Source organism: Rana temporaria, chromosome 7 (genome assembly GCF_905171775.1).
Source record: "Rana temporaria chromosome 7, aRanTem1.1, whole genome shotgun sequence".
NCBI lineage: Eukaryota > Metazoa > Chordata > Amphibia > Anura > Ranidae > Rana > Rana temporaria.
This window is the reverse complement of record NC_053495.1, coordinates 66,786,287-66,807,844: the sequence shown is the minus strand read 5'-3', so window position 1 is coordinate 66,807,844 and position 21,558 is coordinate 66,786,287. Positions and strand designations below refer to the sequence as shown.

Here is a 21,558-nt window from a genome sequence, read left to right as displayed (position 1 = left end):
TGGTTTTGTTGTCGGAAAGTCCGATCGTCTGTACGTGGCATTAGAGTTGTGAAAATGTGCAATAGACTCCCTCAAGACTTGCCTCTGGCCAGCTCAGTAGGTTGTTTTAAGAAAGGCACATAATATAACTGGATACTAATATTTATAGGTAAAGTTGCCAGGGAATATCCAATTGCCTCTTGGGCGATCAGGGAGGAATGTCTTTCCCTCACTGGAGCAAATTGGATGATGCTTTTTTGTTATTTTGACTAGTGTATATGGAGGTTTTCGATTTTTGTGTGTTTGGTTTTTAGTTAGTTTTTCTCTGTTGGTTGAACTGGATTGACTTGTGTCTCTTTTTCAACCAGATTAGCTATGTAACACTTCTCTTGAGGGTTTAATCTTATTTACCTGTATGTGGGCTGCCTATTGTTACTATTCCATGTATTGTCATTGCCAGTCTAGACACTACCTCAAAGTGTATTACTATTGTGGCAGAAAATTGTGAAATAATTTATTAGAATGAAGATAGAGCTGTGCTCTATGAGCATCGCTTTATATACAGGTGCAAGCTTTGACCCACCCAGCAATGGGAAAGTGACACAGGGACAAATTCAACATAAAATGTCAAAAAGGCTGTGTGACTGTTATAACTTACCCGACTGTGGTACTGCATAAGGGAGTTGCAAAGTTGTAAGTGCTTCTCTGCCAGAAATCGATACCTTCGCTTCTCTTCCAGCTCTGCTGCTCGTTGGCTCTCTTTTACAAAGGACAACATGTCTGTATGCAACATGTTTACTTTCTCCTGGAAAAATCCATGGAGAATGGTTTAAATGACAGGGTAAAAAAAGAAATGAAAGACACAAGAAATAAAAAACAACAGTTTAGGGCAAGTTTTCTCAACTAGGGTTCCTCTAGAGCAGGGGTTCTCAACCTGGGGGTCAAATGGCGATTTGCCATGGGTCACCGAATCCTGGGCTGTTCCTGAAGCCTGCACCACTCTCCTAGCCTTTTTGCGACTGAGCCAGAAACACAGTGAGTAAGACTACCTGTGATTATAGTTGCCATTAAAAGTCCCCACTACAATTCTCAGATCAGCAGATGACCTTGATCAAGAGCACCTAAGTTGGCTGATCAGAACTCCCCTCAGCATTTACACTTATCCCAACTCCCCGCCAGCACTGCCACTGATCCCAACTCCCTGCCAGCACTGCCACTGATCCCACCCCTCACCACCACTCTCACTGATCCCACCCCTCACCAGCACTCTCACTGATCCCACCCCTCACCATCACTGCCACTGATCCCACCCCTCACCATCACTGCCACTGATCCCACCCCCCACCAGCACTGCCACTGATCCCACTCTCCCACCAGCACTGCTACTGATCCCACCCCTCACCAGCACTGCCACTGATCCCACCCCCCACCAGTACTGCCGTTCATCTCATTCCCTCCACCAAGGAGTAAAGAGAAGGAATATAGGATATAGAGAGATAAAAGGGAAAGAAAGGAAAACAAAAAGAAAGAGTGGAACCGCCTAAAATGTATCATAAGGGGTTATAATACTGTACGAGTGGAAGGGACCCAGGGAGCGCTAAATGTCCGTGGGTTAGGGGCCTGCCTTGGGTGGTGACAACTCACGATACAAAAAAAATAGCTGTTAGGGGTCCCCACAACTTTGGAAAATGTATGAAGGGGTCACGGCACTAGCACGGTTGAGAACCACTGCTCTAGAGGTTGCTTGGGTTTCCTTGAGCAATGAGCAATTTCTGCCTGTCAGATAAGTTTCCACTGACACCATTGTTCTTCCCATTGACCATCACACTTACGTATCATGGGTGGTAGATGTAGTACTTTTTATTAGGGTTCCCCGAGACCAGAAAATTGGTTTCAAGGGTTCCTCTGTGTTGAAAAGGTTGAGAAAGGCTGGTTTAGAAAGATACATGACAGAAATCTAATTAAGCAGATATGTTTACAATAGGAAACTCACATTGGAGGAATGAAAGGTGGAGAACCATTTTTGCATAATTACAAATAGGGTTTTATGAGCCTGGCATGGACACATTGGCCCAGATTCAGAAAGACTTACGCCGACGTATCTACTGATACGCCGCGTAAGTCCACGGATGCGACGTCGTATATATGCGCCTAATTCTCAATACAAGATACGCCTTAGTTTTGGCTTGATCCGACCGACGCAAGTCTCATACGCTGTCGTATCTTGGGCGCATATTTACGATGGCCGCAAGGGGCGCTTCCATTGATTTACGCGTCGAATATGTAAATGAGCAAGATACGCCGATTCACGGACGTACTTACGCCCGTCGCAGTAATCTACGCCGTTTACGTAAGGCGTACGTCCGGCGTAAAGTTAAACCACCAAATAGCAGGTGTAAGTCATGTTAGGGTATGGACGTCGGAACAGCCGTCGTATTTTACGTCGTTTACGTAAGTCGTACGTGAATGGGCCTGGGCGTAGTTTACTTAGGGAGTAAATTCAACGTGATTCTAAGCATGCGCGCACATGCGCCGTTCCTTCGGCGCTTCATTTACATGGGTTCACGCTTCATTTTAATAGATCACGCCCACTACCTTCCTACTTTGAATTAGGCGGGCTTACGCCGGCCAATTTACGCTACGCCGCCGAAACTTACAGAGCAAGTGCTCTGTGAATACTGGTCTTGCCTCTCTATGTTACGTCGGCGTAGCGCATATGAGATGCGCTACGCCGGCCAAAAGATGCGCCGCTCTATGTGAATCCGGCCCATTATATACTCAATTGCTTTCTCCAAATTTTAAGCACCAGGCCTGTAACACCCATAAATTTGAAAATTAACACAGTAATACTTGGTTACATCGTTGAGCAGTACTTTGGAGTTTGTTCACGCTAATATCCGCATTGATGTGAGCTTAATACACATTGTGATGCATTTTGTAAAGTCTCTATCGGTACTGATTTAAATGATAAAATGCAGTTTTGTGTAATCTCAACAAACTGATACATATTAAGGGATGAAACTACACAATGAAGAGAGAGTGCGGAGATCCTGAACTGTCACAAACAGTAAGGCTTGGTTTGCATATGTCCGGTGCGGTTTCCCTGCATTTTTTAAAAGGAGTCCGGTGCAGTTTTCAGGGGAAAATATTTACTTGAAATCGCACCTGAGCCAGACTGTAAAATGCACGGGAATCTTTTTAAAGACAGGCTGCGGCCGGCTCGCAGATATATGAACCAGATCCATAGAGAAGGTTGCCAGTTCACATGTCATGCAAATTGGATGCAGTTCAAAACACTTCTAATTTATATATACAGTATCTCACAAAAGTGAGTACACCCCTCACATTTTTGTATATATTTTGTTATATCTTTTCATGTGACAAGACTGAAGAAATTACACTTTGCTACAATGTAAAGTAGTGAGTGTACAGCTTGTATAACAGTGTAAGTTTGCTGTTCCATCAAAATAACTCAACACACAGCCATTAACTACTTCAGCCCCGGAAGGATTTACCCACTTCCTGACTAGGCCATTTTTTGCAATACGGAACTGCGTCGCTTTAACCAACAATTGCACGGTTGTGCGACGCTGTACCAAAACAAAATTGACGTCCTTTTTTCAGAGCTTTCTTTTGGTGGTATTTGATCCCCAATGCAGGTTTTATTTTTTGCACTATAAACAAAAAAAGAGCGACAATTATGCTATAATAAATACCCCCCCCCCCCCCAAAAAAAAATTCTTCATCAGTTTAGGCCAATATGTACTCTTCTACATATTTTTAAAAAAAAATAAAAATAAAAGTTGCAATAGGCATATATGGATTGGTTATTATAATTGTTTTACAATAATGCCAGTGATCAGCAATTTTTAGTGGGACTGCGACATTCCGGCGGACAGATCGGACACTTTTGACACTTTTTGGGGACGATTGACATTTATACAGCGATCTGAGCTAAAAAGTGAGTACACACCTAAGTGAAAATTTCCAAATTGGACCTAAAGTGTCAATATTTTGTGTGGCCACCATTATTTTTCAGCTGGTCTTAACACTCTTGGGCATGGAGTTTACCAGAGCTTTACAGATTGCCACCGGAGTCTTCTTCCACTCCTCCATGATGACATCACAAAGCTGGTGGATGTTAGAGACCTTGAACTCCCTCCACCTTCCATTTGAGGATGCTCAACAGATGCTCAATAGGGTTTAGTTTTACCCTCTGCTTCTTTAGCAAGGCAGTGGTTGTCTAGGAGGTGTGTTTGGGTTCGTTATGTTGGAATACTGCCCTGCGGCCCAGTATCCAAAGGGAGAGGATCATGCTCTGCTTCAATATGTCACAGTACTTGTTGGCAATTATGGTTCCCTCAATAAACTTTAGCTCCCCAGTGCCGGCAGCACTCATGCAGCCTCAGACCATGACACTCCCACCACCATGCTTTACTGTAGGCAAGGCACACTTGTCTTTGTACTCCTCACCTGGTTGCTGTGACATACACATCTGAACCAAATACGTTTATTTTGGTCTCATAAGACCACAGGACATGGTTCCAGTAATCCACGTCCTTAGTCTGTTTGGCTTCAAACTGTGGGCTTTCTTGTGCATCATCTTTTGAAGAGGCTTCCTTCTGGGACGACAGCCATGCAGACCAATTTGATGCAGTGTGTGGCGTATGGTCTGAGCACTGACAGGCTAACCTCCCACCCTTTTAACCTCTGCAGTTGTGCTGGCAGCACTCGTACGTCAATTTCCCAAAGACAACCTCTGGATATGATGCATAGCATGTGCACTCAACTTTTTTGGTCGACCATGGCAAGGCCTGTTCTGAGTGGAACCTGTCCTGTTAAACCGCTGTATGGTCTTGGCCACCATTCTGGGGCTCAATTTCAGGGTCTTGGCAATCTTCTTTTAGCCTAGGCCAGTGATGGCAAACCTTGGCACCCCAGATGTTTTGGAACTACATATCCCATGATGCTCATGCACTCTGCAGTGTAGTTGAGCATCCTGAGAAATGTAGTTCCAAAACATCTGGTGTGCCAAGGTTCGTCATCACTCTTTATGTAGAGCAACATTTTTTTTTAAGCTCCTCAGAGAGAGTTCTTTGTCATGAAGGGCAATGTTGAACTTCCAGTGACCAGTATGAGAGAGCGATAACACCAAATTTAACACACCTGGTCCCCTTTCACACCTGAGACCTTGTAACACTAATGAGTCACACGACACGGGGAGAGAAAATGGACAATTGGACAGCAAATTTACACTGTTATACAAGCTGTACACTCACTACTTTACATTGTAGCAAAGTGTCATTTCTTCAGTGTTGTCACATGAAAAGATATAATAAAATATTTACACAAATGTGAGATACTGTATGTGAATCAATTCTAAAAGGTACAGTGACCAAAAGCAATAAAGCAGGAATCATTTTCATTCAGAAATCAGACTTTTAATTGGTTCTATTTTTAATAAATCTTTGTATTTACCTATGTTGCTAGGTATATGGAGTTTTAGAATACTTTTTATTGCTATTTTAAATGGTGGTTTTGTTTCTATATGGTATAATGCAGAAAAAATGCTGGTATACTGCTATGCTGCAGAAAAAAAAAAAATCTAAAAGTGCAAGAAACAAAGTATGCTTTACTCTGAGCTAAAATATGTGTCAGAGTTTATTCAAAAGAATAAAAAATGTGGATTTTGCATTCTGTACTTTACCTTCATATTTTGTAAATTTCGATCCCTTTGCCTCTCCATCTTCCAAACTTCTGACATGCACTTATCAAGAGTGGTTGCCCTCTGGCGATACTCCATTTCATATCGATTTTGGCTGTCCTATTTAGAAAGAGAAACTATAAGTAAATGAAATTGTTATGTTTGATATTTTATTCATTTTGCTAATGGAATTTTAAACAAATAAATATATATAAAAATAATACCGTATATACTCGACTCGGCTGAAAATACCCCCCTCGGCTTATACTCGAGTCAGTGTACCTGGCGATTGAGAGGCTGCGGGCTTCCATTATTTAAAACTTGCGGTCTCCACTTGTCCCTTCCGTGATAGGCAGAACTCTGTCTGCTGAGAAACGCCTATTAGGAAGGTTCTCTCATCCTCACCCATCCCAGCAGACACTGTGTTCAGTGTTCCGCCAATCACGGATGCCTTTTCATCCTCGGACGTTCGTGATTGGCAGAACACTGAACACAGTGGGCCAGATTCATGTAGATCAGCGGATCTTTAGATTCGCTCGATCTACGTGTTTTACGATCCGCCGGTGCAATTTAGCGAGGCTAGTGCAGTATTCATCAAGCACTTACCTCGTAAATTGCATCGTTGGATCGTAACTCCCCCGGCGGAATGCAAATTCCGCGGCTAGGGGGAGTGTACAATTTAAATCAGGCGCGTTCCCCTGCCGATTTAACTGCGCATGCGCCGCCGGCGTAATTTCCCAGTGCGCATGCTCCAAATGACGTCGCTAGGACGTCATTGTTTGCGGCGGCTACGTCAATTGTGGCCATCCGTATTCCCGATCGACTTACGTAAACGACGTAAAAATTTGAATCTCGGCGCGGAAACGACAGCCATACTTAACATTAGCTACCCTTCATATAGCAGGGGTAGCTATCCGCCGGAAAAAGCCGAACGCAAACGACGTTAAAAAAAAACGACGGGCGGGTGTACGGACTTGAATCGGCGGTTCTCCTCATTTGCATATCCGACGCGTAAAAAAAAAAGCGACGACACCTAGCGGCCGGCGGTAGATTGCAGCCTAAGATTCGACTGGTGTAAGTCACTTACACCAGTCGGATCTAAGGGAGATCTATGAGGAATCTGATTCTATGAATCAGCCTCATAGATCCGACCGGCTGGACTCAGAGGTACGACGGCGGATCAGGAGATCCGCCGTCGTATCTCTTTGATGAATCTGCCCCAGTGTCTGCTAGGAAACTGAGTCCAAGGATTAGAGAACGTCCGTGATAGGTGGAACTGTGTCAGCTGCCTATCACGGAAGGGACCAGGAGGAGACTGCGAGTTTTAAACATGGATGCCCGCAGCCTCTCAATTTTTTGTGGTACAGTGATGACAATATCAGGTACAATGGACACAGTGACAACAATGGGCAAAGTGACGACAATGGGCACAGTGACGACAATGGGCACAGTGACGACAATGGGCACAGTGACGACAATGGGCACAGTGACGACAATGGGCACAGTGACGACAATTGGCAGAGTAAGGTTGGCACAGTGAGGTTGCAATGGGCATAGTGAGGCGTGCAAATGGGCTGTTGACCCTCTTTTCCGCTTACAGTAGCTCGAGTCAATACGTTTTCCCAGTTTTTTGTGGTAAAATTAGGTACCTCAGCTTATACTCGGGTCGGCTTATACTCCAGTATATACGGTAAATGTTTTACATGGAATACTTGTGGCACTCTCCTGACAAACGGTCATGCACAGATACATGTTTAATCACACCATTTTGGTAGATCAGTAACTGCTTATCCTTCTTAGACACAGTACTGGAAAATAAATTCTGAACAAATCATTCTCGCTCTCTCTCTCTCTCTCTCTCTCTCTCTCTCTCTCTCTATCTATCTATCTATCTATCTATCTATCTATCTATCTATCTATCTATATATATATATATATATATATATATATATAAAAACCTTCACTATTTTTTTAATCATAAGTTTGAGAAAGATTTTATATATCTTCTGGCCATGTCAGATATCAGATAATGACATTATTACCATTGCCAACTTTATCTGTGCTGAACACCAGAGTGGAAATGTGGGAGAGGTCAACCCAAGTAAGATGGCGGCATAAAGTATAGGTGGAACTTAAGGCATAACACAGATGTGTGGTTCAGTTTCAATCTTAGCCAGAGCAACCATCCATCCTGGTTACTAAGGATGGAGAGATGGTGAAGGTATTGAATTTATTCTTCTCCTCAGTCTTCATGAGAGAAATAGGGGGCTTCAGTAACAAAAACTGCAATGTTTATCCTCATGACACGTCACAGGAAGCACCCTCATGGCTAACAGAGGATAGAATTAGAAATAGACTTAAAAACGTAACAATAATAAGTAACCGGGACCAGATGGCTTGCAACCAAAGGATCCTTAAGGAAAAGCCAATATGTAAAAAAGGTCCAAGATACATCCCTGGGAATTACAGACCAGTTAGCCCAACATCAATAGTATTGAATCTCTTATAGGGGATGATAAGGGACCATATACAAGATTTTAGTAGTGAAACCTGTATCATAAGCAGTAATCAGTATGGACTTATGAAGAATCGTACTTGCCAAACCAATAGTGAAACCTGTATCATAAGCAGTAATCAGTATGGACTTATGAAGAATCGTACTTGCCAAACCAATCTATTAACCAGTGGTGGCTGGTGCTCAAATTTTTTGGGGGTGCACAAACAAACGAAAAAAAAAAACATCAATTGCAGCCTCACTGTGCCCGTCAAACGCAGCCACTGTGCCCATCAAACTAAGCCACTGTGCCATAAAATTGACGCCACTGTGCCATGCCAAACGCAGCCACTGTGCCCATCAATTGTCGCCACTGTGCCATGCCATCAAACGCAGCCACTGTGCCATCAATTGTTGCCACTGTGCCATGCCATCAATTGTCGCCACTGTGCCATGCCATTGTCGCCACTGTGCCATGCCATTATCGCCACTGTGCCATGCCATTGTCGCCACTGTGCAATGCCATTGTCGCCACTGTGCCATGCCATTGTCGCCACTGTGCCCATCAATTGTTGCCACTGTGTCATGCCAAACGCAGCCACTGTGCCATCAATTGTCGCCACTGTGCAATGCCAAACACAGCCACTGTGCCATGCCATTGTCGCCACTGTGCCATGCCATTGTCGCCACTGTGCCCATCAATTGTCGCCACTGTGCCATGCCATTGTCGCCACTGTGCCCATCAATTGTTGCCACTGTGCCATGCCAAACGCAGCCACTGTGCCATGCCATTGTCGCCACTGTGCCCATCAATTGTCGCCACTGTGCCATGCCATTGTCGCCACTGTGCCCATCAATTGTTGCCACTGTGCCATGCCAAACGCAGCCACTGTGCCATGCCATTGTCACCACTGTGCCCATCAATTGTCGCCACTGTGCCATGTCAAACGCAGCCACTGTGCCATCAATTGTTGACACTGTGCCATGCCAAACGCAGCCACTGTGCCATGCCATTGTCGCCGCTGTGCCATGCCATTGTCGCCACTGTGCCCATCAATTGCCCCTAAAATGCCGCCAGATTGCCCCCCCCACCCCGCCTGGCACTGACCTTTCTCGGCCAGCCATCCTCGGATCGATCCCTCAAAGTAGTCCCACCCTCGATGTTGCTTCAGCCAAACCAGAACCAGTGAACCTGATTGGCTGAGACGCCTGTCAGTGTTAACCAGGGAACGCACACCCCCTGCATCCCCTGGTTAACTATTTGGAAGCCGATTACAGCCCTCTGGCTCTGATAGACACTTCCAAAGCCAACCAGCTGCCATTATTCATATAGCCGACACTCACCAGGGGGCCGGCCATCTGAATAGTGGGCGGCAGCGACAATACATAGATTCATACAATGCATGCATCTATGTATTGTTATTCAGTGGCGGTGCAGGAGCGAGAGGGGGCAGCGCTCCTGCACCCTCTATGGATGCACCGCCACTGCTATTAACCTTCTATAAGGAGGTGAACTACCATCTAGATAAAGGAAGGCTCGTAGACGTGTGTATCTGGATTTTGCAAAGGCATTTGATACAGTTCCCAATAAACTTTTACTGCACAAACTAAAGTCTGTCGGCATGGACCATAGGGTGAGTACATGGATTGAAAAATGGCCACAGGGGTGAGTTCAGAGGGTAGTGATAAATGGGGAGTACTCAGAGTGGTCCGGTGTGGAAAGCGGTGTCCACCCAGGATTCTGTCCTGGGACCAATCCTATTTAATTTATTCATAAAGGACCTGATGGAATAAACAGCTCAATCTCAGCATTTGTGGACAATACCAAGCTAAGCAGGGCAATAATTTCTCCGCAGAATGTGGAAACCTTGCAAGAAGATCTCAAAAAATTTAGGTGGTGGGCAACTACATGGCAAATGAGGTTTAATGTAGAAAAAAATTAAAATAATGCATTTGGGTGGCAAAAATATGAATGCAATCTACTCCCTAGGGGGAGAACCTCTGGGGGAATCTAGGATGGAAAAGGATCTGGGGGTCCTATTATATGACAGGCTCAGCAATGGCATGCAATGCCAAGCTGCTGCAAGCAAAGCCGACAGAATGTTGGCATGCATTAAAAAGGGGATTAACTCCACAGAAAAATGTATAATTCTCCCACTCTGGTCCAGCCGCACTTGGAGTATGCCATCCAGTTCTGGGCATACTCAGAAGGGTGTGATGGAATGGGAGAGAGTCCAGAGAAGGGCAACAAAGCTAATAAAGGGACTGCAGGACCTTAGTTATGAGGAAAGATTACGAGCATTGAACTTATTCTCTCTGGAGAAGAGACGCTTGAGAGGGGATATGATTTCAATGTACAAATACCGTACTGGTGGGCACACAATAGGGATAAAACTTTTCCGCCAAAGGGAATTTAAAAAGACACATGGCCATTCACTAAAATTAGCAAAGTGGTTTAACCTTAAACTGTGTAGAGGGTTCTTCACTGCAAAAGCGGTAAGGATGTGGAATTCTCTTCCACATGCAGTGCTTTCAGTGGGTGGGGAGCATCGATAATTATAAAAAAAAAAAATACTAGATAGGCACCTGAACGACCAGAACATACAGGGATATACAGTGTAATACTGACATAAAAGCACACACACACACACACAGTTTGGACTTGATGGACTGGTGTCTTTTTTCCAACCTCACCAACCATGTAACGAGAAGTGAAAATCTTTGTTGCGGTCTTACAGGACAGAAGGTAAAATAGTAATGATGATTGTCCTAGTTCTTTTTTCTTTTTTTTTTTTAAAGCTGACCCACGTGGCTATCTATAACACTCTTTTGCCACCCATATCTTAAGGTGGTTGTAAACCTCTGACATGAAATATGAACAACGCATATCTCTCTAGAGCAGTGGTTCTCAACTTGGGGGTCAAATGATAATTTGCCAGGGGGTCACCAAATCATGGGCTGTTCCTGAAGCCCGCAGCCGCCCACTCAGCTGCCCATTCAGTTCACGGCATGGCAGGGGGGCAGAGACTAGAAGTCAGTGAAGTGGGAGAGGCTGGAGGAGACCCTATCTCCTGATTTCAGCATAGGTGTCACTGCTACGAGACACCACAAAGTCTGAGACACCGTGAATGCGGAGACACAGTGAGTAACACTACCTGTGATTATAATTGCCATTAAAAGTCTCCACTACAGTTCTCAGATCAGCAGATGACCTTGATTAAGAGCACCTAAGTTGACTGATCAGAACTCCCCGCCAGTACCGCCACTGATCCTGCTAACCCCACCCCCCACCAAGAAATAAGAGAAGAAATAAAAATAGAGAATGTATGGAAGGGAGGGAAAAAGAGGGGAAGGAACAAAGAAAAAGGGAGCGAAAGATGGCTAGAGAGAGGGATGTGGGAGGGGAAAGGGAAAGAAAGGAGAACAAAGAGATAGAGGGGTACATCCTCAAACGTACCATAAGGGGTTTTAATATTGTACGAGTGGAAGGGACTCAGGGAGCGCTAAATGTCCGTGGGTTAGGGGCACAAATTACCTGTCTTGACTTGGATGCTGACAAACCACACTACGAAAATAATTTTAGGGGTCCCCGCAACTTGGGAAATTTTATCAAGGGGTCACGGCACTAGTAAGGTTGAGAACCACTGCTCTAGAGTGTGCTTTGTCTAAAGCACCAAGTCTCATTTCTGTCTGCTGCCTCATTCCTCTACTATCTGCATAAGTCAGTTCTGACAAGTTTTCCTGATACCAAGACGTAAAAAGGTGTCAGGGGAGGGAACTGCAGGATTGCATCTCCTACTTTAGGTGCATTACAAACCAGTCTTATCAGTACACTGATAGAACACAGCAGAGTCTGGCAAATCAGATAACCCTTCGATTTAGTCCATTGACTTAAGCAATTAAAGTGGGGGTTCCGGGCATAATTTTTTTTTTGCAAGCTAAAATGAATCACATTAAATGGTCCCTAAAACATATTAATAGCTCCCCAATCGTTCCAGAAATCATTGCAAACACTTGCCTTATATCCTCCAGCTCATGTTGTGGCCGTATCCATCATATGTGTGGGCATGTAAAGCCCAGTTCCTTTTTCTTCCTGGTTTTCAAGGAGAGGTGCATGCTGGGCGATTTTTAGGCACAGTAATGCCCATAGACTCCTGGGAAATTAGTGTCATCATTTCCCAGGAGACAATGGGGTCTAAGGACAGTAAGTTGAACCACCTAGGACCAGGAACTAGGCAGATTACGAAATCTGCCTAGTAACAGCCAGATAGAAGTATGTAAAAAAAAAAAAAATGTTAATTAATTTTTTTACATTAAAGGCAAGCTGTTAATAGAAAGTTCATTTTTAGGGTGGAACTCCGCTTTAGGGTAGTACACATCCAAGTCTGGATGATATCATAAGATGTTCCAGTTTCCAGACTTAAGTAATTACAACCCTTAAACAAATATCCACCCTGTCTAATTATTGCCCTATCATAAAGTAGTTTAGCTTGCAGACCAGTAAAGTACATATCCCTGACTGGCTATTCCTACCCGTAGAATCCAAATTTAAACAAGAACTTCAGGATCCTGCTAACTGTGCATTTCCAAAACCTTAAAAAAATACATTTTTGCCCTTCATTTTTTTAGGGTTTTCTCCCCTTGACTCTGCTATGTCTCCTGGCCCTGGGCTTGCTCCCCGCCATCAGCTCCCGGTTGGAACCGATTATGTGGAGGTCACTCCCCATTGATGGGACCCTTGACCTACTTTCCCTTATTGGGTGTGCGTATTGTGCATCTATATTTTTGAGTTTCAACTGGTGTGTATGTTTTTTTACATATTGGGGACCTACCCCCATCCTATTTTTGGTAGCCTTATATATATATGTATATTTAATTTTATGTTTTTTATATATTAGGTTTTGCTCATGTACGGTCTTCCCACAGATATACACAAATCAAATCCTGGCTGTCTCCTGAGGTAGTGGACGCTGTTCCACAAAATGCCTAGAGACTACAGGTTTAAGAATACACCAATCTAAGTGCTTTTGAGTCTTGTTTGTATACCGCCCAGAGGCGATTCAGTTGGCATGTGTTTCGCTATATAAGTTTCTCACTCATTCACTCAATACCTATGTGGCTCAAGGCCAATGTTAAAATGGCTATAAATATTTAGAAATTTAAAAAAATATAAAAACGAAGGAATGTTATCATCATTTAAACGTTACAAAGAATATAACAGAATATGTAAAAAGAAAATCAAGGACACAAAAATTCCAAATAAACGGCAGATTGCAAAAGATAGTAGGTCAAACCCAACAAAAATTCTTCAAATATATTAACCACTTCCGGACCGCCTCCTGCACATATACGTCGGCAGAATGGCACGGCTGGGCACAAGCACGTATATATACGTCCTGTACTTGAACCCAGCCGTGGGTCGCGGGCGCGCGCCCGCAGCGCGCTCCCGCGACCCGGTCCGAAGCTCCGGTCCCGCGGACCCGATCGCCGCTCGAGTGCGGCGATCGGTCCCCGGAGCTGAAGAACGGGGAGAGCCGTGTGTAAACACGGCTTCCCCGTGCTTCACTGTGGCGGCGTATCGATCGCGTCATCCCCTTTATAGGGGAGACACGATCGATGACGTCACACCTACAGCCACACCCCCCTACAGTTGTAAACACTCACAAAGTGAACCCTAACTCCTACAGCGCCCCCTGTGGTTAACTCCCAAACTGCAACTGACATTTTCACAATAAAGAATGCAATTTAAATGCATTTTTTGCTGTGAAAATGACAATGGTCCCAAAAATGTGTCAAAATTGTCCGAAGTGTCCGCCATAATGTCGCAGTCACGAAAAAAAATCGCTGATCGATGCCATTATTAGTAAAAAAAAAAAAAAAAAAAATGCAATAAAACTATCCCCTATTTTGTAAACGCTATAAATTTTGCGCAAACCAACCGATAAACGATTATTGAGATTTTTTTTACCAAAAATAGGTAGAAGAATACGTATCGGCCTAAACTGAGGGAAAAAAAAATTATATATGTTTTTGGGGGATATTTATTATAGCAAAAAGTAAAAAATATTGCATTTTTTTCAAAATTGTCGCTCTATTTTTGTTTATAGCACAAAAACTAAAAACCGCAGATGTGATCAAATACCACCAAAAGAAAGCTCTATTTGTGGGGAAAAAAGGACGCCAATTTTGTTTGGGAGCCACGTCGCACGACCGCGCAATTGTCTGTTAAAGCGACGAAGTCCCGAACTGTAAAAACACCTTGGGTCTTTAGCCAGCATATTGGTCCGGGGCTTAAGTGGTTAATAGCAAAAAGGTCAGGCCTGAGCATGTAGGCCCTTTGCTAAATAATCTAGAGTGAGTAACTGAGGACAAAGAGAAGGCAAAATGTATTAAATACTTTCTTCAGCTCTGTTTATACAATGGAGCATGACAGAGCTTATGTCCATAATGGGGGAGGTAGTGACACAGCCCCAAATGATCCACAATGGCTCAAAAGTGATATGGTGCAGAAATATTTAGACAGAATAAAGGTGGATAAAGCACCTGGACCAAATGGCATCCACCCATGGACCTAAAAGAATTGAGCTCTGTCATCTCAAAGCCATTTTTTCTAATATTTAGGGACTCGTTAATGACTGGAATGGTACCACTAGATTGGCACAGGGCCAATGTGGTGCCCATATTTAAAAAGGGATCAAAGTCTTTACCAAGTAACTATAGACCTATTAGTTTAACTTCTATAGTCGGGACGATATTGGAGATTTTACTAAAAGACCACTTAGACGAGTTCCTGCCGAAAAAAAATTCACACACTCGTCTCCATACCCAGCCAAGGAAAGGACCACTGATTGTGGTATTGCAAGCTGGAAAATCTTTGTGCAGGGTGAGGCTGAGGATTGTCATTGTCACATATTGATGAAAGTGCAGTGTGAGTTTAACCAGTCATTTGTTACTTGTTGGGAGTACCCGACAAATGAAGTTTACTTATATCATTCAATGTAACTAAGGCAGGGCCGGTGCCGCAGTTTGTCTACATAGGCGAATATGCATTTTGCCCCGTCCTCCAGCTACCCCACACTGGTACTTCTAGCCCACTCCACCCACCGCAGCTCTCTTGCCCACCCTCCCCTTCGAGTCACCCCATGCTGGTACTACTAGCCCACCACCTGCTCGGAACACCCCACACTGATACTGCTGTAGCCCCCCACCCCCTCCGGCCTCCAGTCACCCCACCGCCGATCTCCTACCACCCCACGCTGGTACTGCTAGCACACCCCCCCTGCTCCAGGCACCCCAGACTTGTACTGTTTTCGCCCCCCATTCTCCAGCCACCCCAAGCTGCTACTTCTCTACACCCCCATCCTCCAGTCACCCCACGCTGGTACTGCTAGCCCACCTCCCCCACCACCATTCTCCTACTACCCCAAGCTGGTATTGCTAGCACACCCCGTCTTCCAGCCACCCCCTGCTGGTACTGCTAGCCCACCCAGCATTGGTACTGTTGTAGGGCTGCACCAGTGTGTGGGAAGTGTGTTGTGTGCAGGGCTGCCATTAGGGGGGTACAGGCAGTACACCTATAAGGGGCCCGGAGGTCCCCAGGGCCCCCGGATGGCAACCCCCCCTTCCTTTTTTTTTATTTCTTTTTTATAACTTTTTTTTTATATATTTCTTTATATATTTTTTTCTTTTTTATATATATATTTTTTTTATTAAAGGGCCCAGAGGTCCCAAGGGGCCCGGAGGTCCCCAGGGCCCCATGTGGCAACCCCCCTTTTTTTATTTATTTTTTATAAATGTTTATTTTTTTTATTTTTTGCCCCGGATGGCAAACCCCCTTTTTTATATAAAAAATACATTTTTTTTTTTTTATGTATTTTTTTTTTTAAGGGCCCAGAGGTCCCCAGGGTCCCGGATGGCAACCCCCCTTTTTTTATTTATTTATTATAAATTTAATTTTTTTTATATATTTTATTTATTTTTTATTAACCACTTGCCGACCGCGCCATAGCAAAAATACTGCTACAGCGCGGTCGAGTTACTGTGACAGGAGGTCCCTGGGACGTCCTCGTGCACTTCCGCGTTTGCGCGTCCCCTGGGGCGCGCTCGCGGAAGTGTCCGTGCTCGCCGGGTCTAGAAGACCCGGCGCATCACGGATCACGGTAAATTGCCGCGAATCGCGGCTGTTTACCACGTGATCGCTCCGTCAAATGACGGAGCGATCACTTGTAAACAAACCGGCGTCATTTGATGACGCCGGTTCCTCCCTCTCCTCTCTGTACCGTTCGGTACAGTGTGAGAGGAGAGGAGGGGGGGGGAGCGCGGGGTGTCAGCAGTGCTGTGGCTGGATCTGTGACAACTGCAGTCACAGATCCAGCCATCCCTCCCAGCTCAGCAATACTCTGCCATACCCCCCATACTTACTCTGCCATACCCCCCATACTTACTCTGCCATACCCCCCATACTTACTCTGCCATACCCCCCATACTTACTCTGCCATACCCCCCATACTTACTCTACCATACCCCCCATACTTACTCTGCCATACCCCCCCATACATACTCTGCCATACCCCCCCATACATACTCTGCCATACCCCCCCATACATACTCTGCCATACCCCCCCATACATACTCTGCATACCCCCCCATACATACTCTGCCATACCCCCCCATACATACTCTGCCATACCCCCCCATACATACTCTGCCATACCCCCCCATACTCTGCCATACCCCCCCATACTCTGCCATACCCCCCCATACTCTGCCATACCCCCCCATACTCTGCCATACCCCCCGATACTCTGCCATACCCCCCGATACTCTGCAATACCCCGATACTCTGCAATACCCCGATACTCTGCAATACCCCGATACTCTGCAATACCCTGCGCGATACTCTGCAATACCCTGCGCGATACTCTGCAATACCCTGCGCGATACTCTGCAATACCCTGCGCGATACTCTGCAATACCCAAATACTCTGCAATACCCCAATACTCTGCAATACCCCAATACTCTGCAATACCCCAATACTCCGCAATACCCCCAATACTCTGCAATACCCCAATACTCCGCAATACCCCAATACTCCGCAATACCCCAATACTCCGCAATACCCCAATACTCCGCAATACCCCAATACTCCGCAATACCCCAATACTCCGCAATACCCCAATACTCCGCAATACCCCAATACTCCGCAATACCCCAATACTCCGCAATACCCCAATACTCCGCAATACCCCAATACTCCGCAATACCCCAATACTCCGCATATATAATGTTTTGGGGTTCTATGTAATTTTCTAGCAAATAAATTGTGATTTTTCCATGTAGGAGAGAAATGTCAGAATTGGCCTGGGTGTTCCAGAACGCCTGATGGCGCTCCCTGCATGTTGGGCCTCTGTATGTGGCCACGCCGTGTAAAAGTTGCACACATGGGGTATCGCCATACTCGGGAGGAATAGCAGAATGTGTTTTGGGGTGTTATTCGTGGTATGCATATGCTGTGTGTGAGAAATAACCTGCGAATATGACAGAAACAAGTTTTTTTTTTTTTTTTTTTACAGAATTTTCGGTCGTTTTTCTTTTATAGCGCAAAAAATAAAAAACCCAGAGGTGATCTAATACCACCAAAAGAAAGCTCTATTTGTGTGAAAAAAAGGACAACAATTTCAAATGGGTACAATGTTGTATGACGGAGTAATTGTCATTCAAATTGTGAGAGCACCGAAAGCTGAAAATTGGTCTGGTCAGGAAGGGGGTTTAAGTGCCCAGTGGTCAAGAGGTTAAACGGCGGTTAAGAGGTTTATTTTTTCTTTGTATTATTATATATATATATATATATATATATTTTTTTTTTTTTTTTTATATATATATATATTTTCCCTTATTTATTTTTTTGTAAAGGGCCCCCCCCCCCGCTTCTCAATTTTCGCAATTAGCGGCAGCACCCCACCCGCTTCTCAATTTCAGGCGGAAAGGAAGCACGGTTCTCTGCTCCAGGGGGCTCAAGCTGTGTAAGGGGCCCCATAATTCCTGATGGCGGCCCTGGTTGTGTGCACCAGAGGGCTCTGCTTTATGGGACAGGAGAGAGGGGACGGCCGAGGATATGATGTGGGGAATGTGAGACCACAAAGCAGGTTGGAAAGGCCTGCGTAGCTGAGGGTTTGAATTTTACCACTCCCCTCCCCTATCATGGTGCCCCAAGGCAGCTGCCTAAGCTGCCTTTATACCGACGCTGGCCCTGTATCTAGGGCAGATTGGATTGTTCAAAAACCCAGGTTATTCAGATCTGGATTGCTTAATAGATAGATATCCTTTATAGTGTTTGTTTATGAAAAGAACAGAAATAAAAAGGTGCAGTAATTAAAGATGCTGGTATAGGAAACTTACATGAATAAATTGCATGTCCAACTTGGTGTTCTTATCTATTTGTTGCACAATTTCACCATGTAATGTTTGGAACTAAAAAAAAAAGAAAAAAATAAACATTTTAATTTCAATCAAAAAAAAGCACTCATCGTATACTTATCAGATACCTGTAAAATGTGCATTTAATACATGTAGTGTATGAGCTATATGTAAGCCATTACTGATACTAGTGTGTTCCTCCAAAACAGCAGGGACACACTAGTGACAAAGCTGTCAAGGACCGAGAAAGCAGACTCAGACATTCGACACATCTAAAAAATGTTGTACCAAAGATTCTACTGGTATGTGCAAGAGAGTGAACAGAAATTTTTATATTTATATATATATATATATATATATATATATATATACAGTATATATACATACATATACATATACACACACACACACACACACACACAGTATCTGACAAAAGTGAGTACACCCTTCACATTTTTGTAAATATTTTATTATATATTTTCAGGTGACAACACTGAAGAAATAAAATATTGCTACAATGTAAAGTAGTGAGTGTACAGCTTGTATAACAGAGTCAATTTGCTGTCCCCTCAAAATAACTCAACATACAGCCATTAATGTCTAAACTGCTGGCAACAAAAGTGAGTACACCCCTAAGTGAAAATGTCCGAAATGGGCCCAAAGTGAGTATTTTGTGTGGCCACCATTAGTTTTCAGCACTGCCTTAACCCTCTTGGGCATGAAGTTCAACCAGAGCTTCACAGGTTGCCACTGGAGTCCTCTTCCACTCCTCTATGATGACATCTTGGAACTTATGAATATGTTAGAGACCTTGCACTTGTTGCCAGCAGTTTAGACATTAATGGCTGTGTGTTGAGTTATTTTGAGGGGACAGCAAATTTACACTGTTATACAAGCTGTACACTCACTACTTTAAATTGTAGCAAAGTGTTATTTCTTCAGTGTTGTGGTATGAAAAGGTATAATAAAATATTTACAAAAAATGTGAAGGGTGTACTCACTTTTGTGAGATACTGTGTATTTTATATTATATTATATATATATCTATCTATCTATATCTATATATACATACATACATACATACACACACTCACCGGACACTTTATTAGGTACACCTGTTCAATTGCTTGGCATGGTAACACATATTGCTAATCAGCCAATCACATAGCAGGAACTCAATGCATTTAGGCTTCTAGATGTGGTGAAAATTATTTGCTGAAGTTAAAACTGAGCATGGGGACAAGGTGATTTGGGGTGGGGGGGGGGGCATTCTTTTATTTACATTTGAAGCCTGCTGACAACTGATTATTCATCAGCTAAGGATGCAGCGGCCGGCTTCCCATACAGTGAGCCATAGTTGTCTTGTGGGGACGAAATTGCCTTGTTGATGTCAGAGGAGAATGGGCAGATGATAGACAGGCAACAGTAACTCAAATAACCACGTATTACAACTAAGGTATCAGGTGTCCACACCTGATGCCACTCCTGTGAGCTAAGAACAGGAAAGAGGCTACAATTCACACAGGCTCACCAAAATTGGACAATAGAAGATTGGGAAAACGTTGCCTGGCCTGATGTCGATTTCAGCTGCGACATTCAGATGGTAGGGTTAGAATCTGGTGTAAACATTAAAGCATGGATCCATCCAGGGCCAGCCCTACCATGGGACCTGATTGTACCATTGTACCAGGCAGCACTTTCAGGGGGGCAGCAAATTTGCCGCCCGCACGCCATCCCATTCCGCCAGCTCCGCTCTCCACTCCACTGTGGGGCTAATTGCCACCCGACCGCTCCTCTCGTTCCGCTCTCCACTCCACTGTGGGGTTAATTGCATGAATGGTGCAGAAAAAATATTGCGCTTGTTTAACAGAAAAAAGCAGCGAACTAAAAGTGTTATACCACACAAGAACAAAATGAAAAATGGAAGAGATCGCGCTAAAAATATTGAACAGTGAATAATCAATGAGTAAAAGTTCAAATGAAGAATCAGTCCCGCCACACAGGCAAATTCATATGAACAATCTCCTGAGTGTAACACCGAATCCACCTAAGAAGAGTGCTTGAAAGGAAAGAGACCTCCACCAAGGTTATAAAAGCCTCTTACCGGATGGAAATGATCTCCAAATTATAAGAGATCAAATATAGCGTGATAAGAGACAAGGATGGATGATGTCCCATAGGAAGCCACAGCGCTGATATCCTGATAGACTGTATCCTAACGTTAGATAGGTACTCCCGATAAACCATCCAAGGGTATGCAAAAACAGAAGGGGCTCACATAGTGTAAAACCTTCTTTAATTGATAAAAATAAGTGAAAATGCACTTACAAATTAACAGCAAACATGGAGCATAAAATCAAGCCGGCCAGCTTAACACACAGCCCGTATCCGGGTAGAAGGACCGCACATCTTCTACCCGGATACGGGCTGTGTGTTAAGCTGGCCGGCTTGATTTTATGCTCCATGTTTGCTGTTAATTTGTAAGTGCATTTTCACTTATTTTTATCAATTAAAGAAGGTTTTACACTATGTGAGTCCCTTCTGTTTTTGCATACCCTTGGATGGTTTATCGGGAGTACCTATCTAACGTAAGGATACAGTCTATCAGGATATCAGCGCTGTGGCTTCCTATGGGACATCATCCATCCTTTTCTCTTATCACGCTATATTTGATCTCTTATAATTTGGAGATCATTTCCATCCGGTAAGAGGCTTTTATAACCTTGGTGGAGGTCTCTTTCCTTTCAAGCACTCTTCTTAGGTGGATTTGGTGTTACACTCGGGAGATTGTTCATATGAATTTGCCTGTGTGGCGGGACTGATTCTTCATTCGAACTTTTACTCATTGATTATTCACTGTTCAATATTTTTAGCGCGATCTCTTCCATTTTTCTCTTAATTGCATGAATAGAGCCATAACAGGTCCTTTTTATACTCCTATATACATGTATAGAGCCATGATAG

The 21,558-nt window shown here is 44.0% G+C and overlaps 1 protein-coding gene across 1 annotated transcript in view; it reads right to left on the bottom strand.

The window, feature by feature from the left end:
* Positions 1 to 21,558, bottom strand: part of BAIAP2L2 (BAR/IMD domain containing adaptor protein 2 like 2) — a 124,806-nt gene that overhangs the window by 33,872 nt on the left and 69,376 nt on the right. Inside the window, exons 5-7 of the mRNA XM_040359541.1 lie at positions 18,577 to 18,648; positions 5,687 to 5,803; positions 638 to 784 (exon numbers count right to left, since the gene is read on the bottom strand). Of these exons, the coding sequence (XP_040215475.1) occupies positions 638 to 784; positions 5,687 to 5,803; positions 18,577 to 18,648 (336 nt within the window). The remainder of the gene's footprint in view (positions 1 to 637; positions 785 to 5,686; positions 5,804 to 18,576; positions 18,649 to 21,558) is intronic.